The sequence below is a fragment of the Myzus persicae genome, unplaced genomic scaffold (assembly GCF_001856785.1).
Source record: "Myzus persicae strain clone G006 unplaced genomic scaffold, MPER_G0061.0, whole genome shotgun sequence".
NCBI classification, from domain to species: domain Eukaryota; kingdom Metazoa; phylum Arthropoda; class Insecta; order Hemiptera; family Aphididae; genus Myzus; species Myzus persicae.
The window spans coordinates 133,841-140,642 of NW_019103354.1; the positions used below are offsets into that span (position 1 = coordinate 133,841).

Here is a 6,802-nt window from a genome sequence, read left to right on the forward strand (position 1 = left end):
TTCTATAATAATTCTACACATACCTATTACATCAATGTTCAATATGAAATATAACATTATTTTCTGCAATATTAGTATTATTGAAATCCAATTAATTACATTTTATATAATGCAAAATTGAGTTTTATCATTACTTTAATAACTGTTTGAAGTATGACCTTTTTTATGATCTATATGGAAATAAAAATTTGCATGAAACACATTATACCTACCTACAATTAAAACGTCGAAATTTTTGATCGATTGATGATAACCCGGGGCCACATTTATAATGATTTATTATTATTTAAACGATTTCGTAGAATCAGAGCGGTAAAATTATGATTAGGTAATATTATATAAATAATGAGTAATTAGATGACGACGAATTAAAAGAATACCAAAGGCGGCTGCCGTGGCGATAGTATAAAAGTTGTAATTGCGCCAGCAGCGGGCGTGCTCACTACATCAAAGGTTTTTTTCGATTTAGCCATCGCGGTTGCTATTAATTATGAATTATAATTAATAACAATAATAATTTCCTAGTATATGACCCGAGTAACCTAAACTATTTCACGCTAAAGTATAATCGATCTATTATGCAGAGTAATCATTGTTAATTATTTGGTAATATATCTGATATACCTAAACCTAAATATAATTTTTTACAGTAATAACCATAGTTGTTATAATAATAATTAATACAATTATAATAACCAATATTTATATTTAGTAGGTAAGTGAAGGTTTAATTGGTTTTATTAGTATGTTGAAGTATTTAGTTCAAAGTTTTGTATAGCTGATATCTATTATATAGATTAAATGTTGATATAATTTCTTTGAATCACCAATGTTGTAACATTTTATTGCTAAAAATAAAAATTTGCTGAATATTAATGACGAATGACTATTACTAATACAAATCAGAAAATAAGTTAATTTTTACAATTTTTTGATAATATTCAGATTATCTATAAAATTAGGAGAAAAATATTAAGCTTCATATCAGTTTCAGGTAAATAACTAATCTAGTATAATCATTAATCATCAATAAAAAAAATATTGATTTCATGAAACCGAGATAAAAAAAAATGTTTTGAATAGGTAGAGTTTTGAATAATTTATTAGTAGCATATAAATACTATTAATTAAATATAAACATTTTAAAATTTCAATAACTAATAGCTCGATTATATTTTGTATTAATTTGTAATGTTCACAATAACAATTGTATAGTTGTTTTGAATTTATATGATGATGATACCCAGTAAATATTTAAAACCTAATATTAAATTATTTTTTTTAAACGCAATAAAAAAAAACCCGATCAAGCTTTATATTTTGTTTTAAAACGACGTCCACGCTTAATTCACAGAATTTGAATTGTATTTTTTAAGCCTTTTACATGAAATTATAAATAGATACCTATGTTTTAAATATTTTTATGTTAAAATGTACATACATACATCTATGCACAGATTTAATGAATAGGTACATTAATTTATATGTAAATGATATTTATTTACTGTGATAAATATTAAAACCTGATTAATTTTATTGAACATTGATGTTATTTTTGTTGTGTATGTATAAAATTATAAGTCAATGACCTATTGATAATCAAGTTATAACGATATTATGGGTTGTTAATAAAAGATATCGATAAAAATTGGAATGTGTTCTAACTTCTAATCTAATGTAATAATCTGAAGTCAATGTAATATCACATTTTGATGTCTTGTAATCCGGGGAATATTTTACTATTTTATCAAATAGCAGAGCCAATAACCAATATGTATTCAACTAGAAACTAGTTCATACGAATATTCCAAATATTTCAAATTTACTATTCATAAAATGTCACTTTAATATTCACCGACGTCAATAATAAAATCAATTATTGGAACACGTTACTTGAATATCAATAAATTATGATCGGATGAGGATATTATATTTTCTCATTTTGTAAACCTATAGGTAAGCATATTTTTAAGTTATAGGTTCAAAATCTACTTGCAATGAATTATTATCAATTAAATTTATCACATTTAATGACTCACTTGCCATACAATTATACATTTTAAATTATTATCTAACATACAATTGTATGTAAGACGAGAATGTGAATGCCTTAACTTACCCACCTACCAACTTATTCTTAATTTCTATTATAAATTCTAAACACTAAGCATAATAAATATTTTATATCGAAATAATGTGTGTGTAAATTAACAATAAATTCCTATAAAACTATAAAATATGCGTTATATAGCTTATTATAGACGATTATAATATAAAATAATGCAAGGAAAGTTAAATTCTAGAGTGTTAAAAAACAATAAAACGTCTATTATTTAGTATCATTTAGTATTAAAAGTATTAAACGGCTATTGAAATATTGTAACGCATCGCTATTCATGGTGTATATCAGTACACCTATTCTCCGATGTTTAATCTTATGTCAAAGTGTATTTTAAGAGGTGTCGTTTTCAAACTTCGAAAAATAAGTATCGCGCGAGCGTATAATAGGTAGTAAAAACTAAACATAAACTAAAGTTATATATCTAAAATACGGATTAGAAATTAACGTATTATACCTATTATTTATAGGTGGCTTAATAATAATTACTAATAGGTACGTATACACAATACGTGACAACAAAATTACATCAGTGTCGAAAATAATATGTTGTGCCTATTGTTGTTGCGTTAAAAGATCCATAATGACAGCAAATAATTCTTTTAACACAAAACATTGTCGTTGTTTTTTTAATACATAATATTATTAGTTTATTACAATTTTCAACAAGCAATGGTTTTTTTTTTTTTTTGCTACTTAAATTAATACATTAACTGTAACATTCATACGTATATAATAAAATTAGGTGCATGTATACAGACATACTATGTCATATTATATTGTTATGTTTAATTAACCACAGTAACTGTTATTCTTATTATAAATAAAATATAATGTATAAATTATTATTGTTTAAGATAAAACGCTAACAGATAGTTATTATAATAATCTTAATAACAATAACCACAATTATTGTACACACACATTATTCCAAGCAAAACATAATACGCACCATACACGGTATACCTATTATTCAAAGTAATATAAGAAATAAAAAAAAAAACCCGCAAGTATACATAATATAGTTTGGCCATAACGTCTAAGTGACGACGGCGGTGGGCGGTGGCGGCGGCGGCGGCGGCGTAAAGACAAAAGTGACAAAACGAAGGAATAAAAATAACAAAAGCCACATGGCCTCGGTGCGTACACGCCAGCACTTCAAAGGGTGGTATATTATATAGTGAAGTTATGTAATACATAGTCGTGGTGTAGGCCGTTTTATATACGAACGCAGAGCACACACACAATATACGAAAAACACTAAACACATTGTTCACGATATTATATAGTTGTCGCCGAGACGAATAACATTATATTGGGCATTATGATTTACAGTATCGTTAACCGACCTATATGCCTACTACTATTATTATTATTATTATTATAACTCGTAGGTATTATATTGGTTGTGTTTTATTGAAGCGGTTATTGATGATAACGTCCCGGCGGAGTGAGTAGTTGTGTACCTATGCCACAACCGTGTTATATTAATAGTCGATCGAACGTTTCGCATAGCATGCGGGCTTAAATTATAATCGCGGTCATATTGTTAATTATTATTAACTGAGAATGTCGCGTAAACGAAAATGAAACTGACGCCGCCGACGCCCGCCGTCGCGTGAGTCTCGGATGTCGCGAACACGCGGCTTTTTAATCAGATTATTACAATATCGCAAAATAAACAATGTTCAGTACGGATAATAATAAAATACAACCCATTCGTGTACACAGATATTATATACCGGACCGAGACCATTACACGACCGCGGACCGGTGCGCATTATGTTTCATTCATCGTTATAAAATTATTGTTGTCGTCTACAGGATATAATATTAATAATATCGCATACGACTATACATGGGTATAATAATAATAATTTCAATATAATATCGTAATCTTAAGTAGATATAAAAACGCACAATAATACATACATAAACACTCACCCTGGGTTGAGCCATGTTGCTGGAGGAGTCGCTGCTGTTGCTGCTGCTGCTGCTGCTGCTGTTACTGATGTAGTTGTTTATCGCCGTTGTGGCTGCTTTTGTATACTAACAGTAGGCCGTTTATAAAACTATTATTAATTGTGTGTACAAAACCGCTGCAACCAGTTAACACGACGTTGAAGTATATTTTATAAAAATTAAGCTTATTCGAAAATATTTGAATTGAAGCCAGGTATATACGTTGCAGTATAACAGTATCAACAACAAAACGGCGAGAACGACGGCAATACAAAAATCATTGCAAATAGGTACGTTAAGTGAACGTTGATACCGTATAATATACACATGTATAGTATTGTCAATGCGTGTATACAGGAAGTTGCAGACGTCGTAGACGGATTTCAACAGGAAAAAGAAATATTTTTTATTAAAAAAACATTTGCTTAAAAAGAGCGGCGGCACACTCGTGCATAGGTGTAATAGAGGTAATCTATATTTTTATTGAAAAATGATAATTTATAGAAAGATCGACGACGACGGCGGCGGCAGCGGCGGCGGTGACGACGACGGCGGCGCGGCGGTTATTATCTTTCGCAAAGCGGCGTATTAACTACTACGACGACGGCGGCGGCGGAGGCGGCGGCGACGACGGTACGATAACGGCGGTGGCCACTACTGCTTGTGCTCGATACGCTGCTGCTGTTGCTGTTCCTGCTGCTGCTGCTGCTACTGCTGCTGCTGCTGATAGTGCTGCTGCTGCACGTCAGCTGATCGGGACGTCGCATTTCGGCGCGCAAAAACGTGCTTTACGTCTTGCCCCCGTCCGATGCGGCGTGTGTTGTCGTGGTCGTCGCAGCAGCAGTACAGAGATTGCGGTACAGCGGTGGGCTTCGTGTATACGGGTATGACTATGGTGTTAGTCGTACCCCAGTTGCGGCTGCGGCCTCGATCGTAGGTGCTTGATGTATCTCGTCTTCCCGTCGGATCTCTGGCCGGGAGAAAAAACCTTAACCGGCACGCGCAAACACCACACGCGCGCACACACAAACACACACACACACACACACACACACACGTACGTACGCGGTGTGACGTGCGCGTCTTACACAAGAGACGGACGGACCGCAGGTAAAACGACTGCTCCGTCTGTCGAATACAATAACAATAAATGCGGTCGGACCGAAAAAACACACACACACACACACACGTAGTACTCACACGCGAAAAACACAGTCACGTAAATGCGCGCGCGTTGTTATTATTATTTATTTTTCCACACGGGCGAGGATCGCAACGAACGAACGCGCGCAACACACGACGAGTCGAATACTAAACTGGACGACGGACCGGCTGTGTCGCGTAGTGGCGGCGGGCCCGTGTTCACGACGGCGGCGGGCGTACAGAGTGCGCGCGCGATCGGTTTGCAGTGTGGCGGTGGACGCGGCGGCGGCGCGGCGGTGGCGATGACGACGCTGTGGGACAGGTCGGGGTGGCGGAACGCGGCCTAGCACGCATGTGCTACGCATCACGGAGTGGGCGTGGCGGACGCCGCTTACGACCGCCCAACGTGCGGTGGTCACGTGACAAAAATGGAGCCTCACCGCCGCCCGTGCCGTCGCCCGTCGTCGACCGTCCGTCCATCCGTCCGTCCGTTACGCGCGCACAGTTCGTCCGTCCGTCCGCACTGCCAAACCGGCCGCGGCGGCGGCAGCGGTGGTCGCCGCCCGAGCCCCGCGCCCGACGGCCTGCCACCCGAACAGCGCTTAACCAACATGCCCCACCCCTATTTCCCCTCTCACCATCCCCTCACGGCCCATCCGACAGACAACACACCGTACCTTTCCGCCACCAAGCTTTGTTGTGCGGCGGTTGAAAAGTTCGATTTCGGTTGTGTGCTACGTGCATGCCGCGCGCGCAAACCGGACTCGTCTATTATCTCCGAGCGCGGAAATCAACACGACACGCTCTTTTGTCAATACCCACCGTGGTGGCGGCGCTTTTTTTCCCGTTTCGCCGCCAAACTTACCGAATGCAAATAAACTGCCACACAACACGTTATGTTTTAATAATTAATTGTTATAAATCAATCGACTTCCTACGCGTACATTATTTTGTATACTATTACGCCGTCGTCGTCGAAATATATAGTATCCTCAACAATAGTAATGTTTAACAGACATTGACCTAGCACATATACCGCATCTACATAAATATAATCTTATTTTGTATTTTATCGAGTAATGTAGATTACTCTGAAAATACATATTTTATTTTATTTTATATTTATATTTGTGTACACAGTAGTTTTATAATGAGAGTGCATACCCTAAGCGGAGATAGTATAATAATATTATTGTACGTATTTTGGTACCCGAGAATGACCCGACTATTATATTATTCCACGTGTGTATTCTAGAGAACCACTCGAAAACCACGTTTTGTATGCTGTTATAATAATAATAATATAATATATAGGTGCACATTGTTGTAGGTATCTGTTTATTTCTGCAAATTTAAGTATATATTTATATAGTGTATATAATATGCACTTTACTGCACAGCACATATACAATATACCTATACAACGAGACGAAGAAACGAAGCGCATCGATAAAGATCTATCCGTCACTATTGTACTTTTTAACACGTTGACACATTCTAGTCGAACAGAATATAATAATATATATTTCCTCATATTACCATATACATTTAAAAGCACATTAAATTTAATTCACGTAT

General features: G+C 35.7%; 1 protein-coding gene across 2 annotated transcripts in view; it reads right to left on the reverse strand.

Moving 5' to 3' along the window:
- Positions 1–5,437, reverse strand: part of LOC111034366 (homeobox protein homothorax-like) — a 92,880-nt gene extending 87,443 nt beyond the window's left edge. Inside the window, exon 1 of one of the 2 annotated variants that reach the window (XM_022315549.1) lies at positions 4,064–5,437. In XM_022315549.1, coding sequence (XP_022171241.1) covers positions 4,064–4,078 — 15 coding nt within the window. In that variant the 5' untranslated portion in view covers positions 4,079–5,437. Of the gene's footprint in view, positions 1–4,051 lie in introns of both variants that reach the window. The other variant, XM_022315548.1, reaches the window with a different exon arrangement.
- Between the last annotated feature and the right edge of the window lie 1,365 nt (positions 5,438–6,802).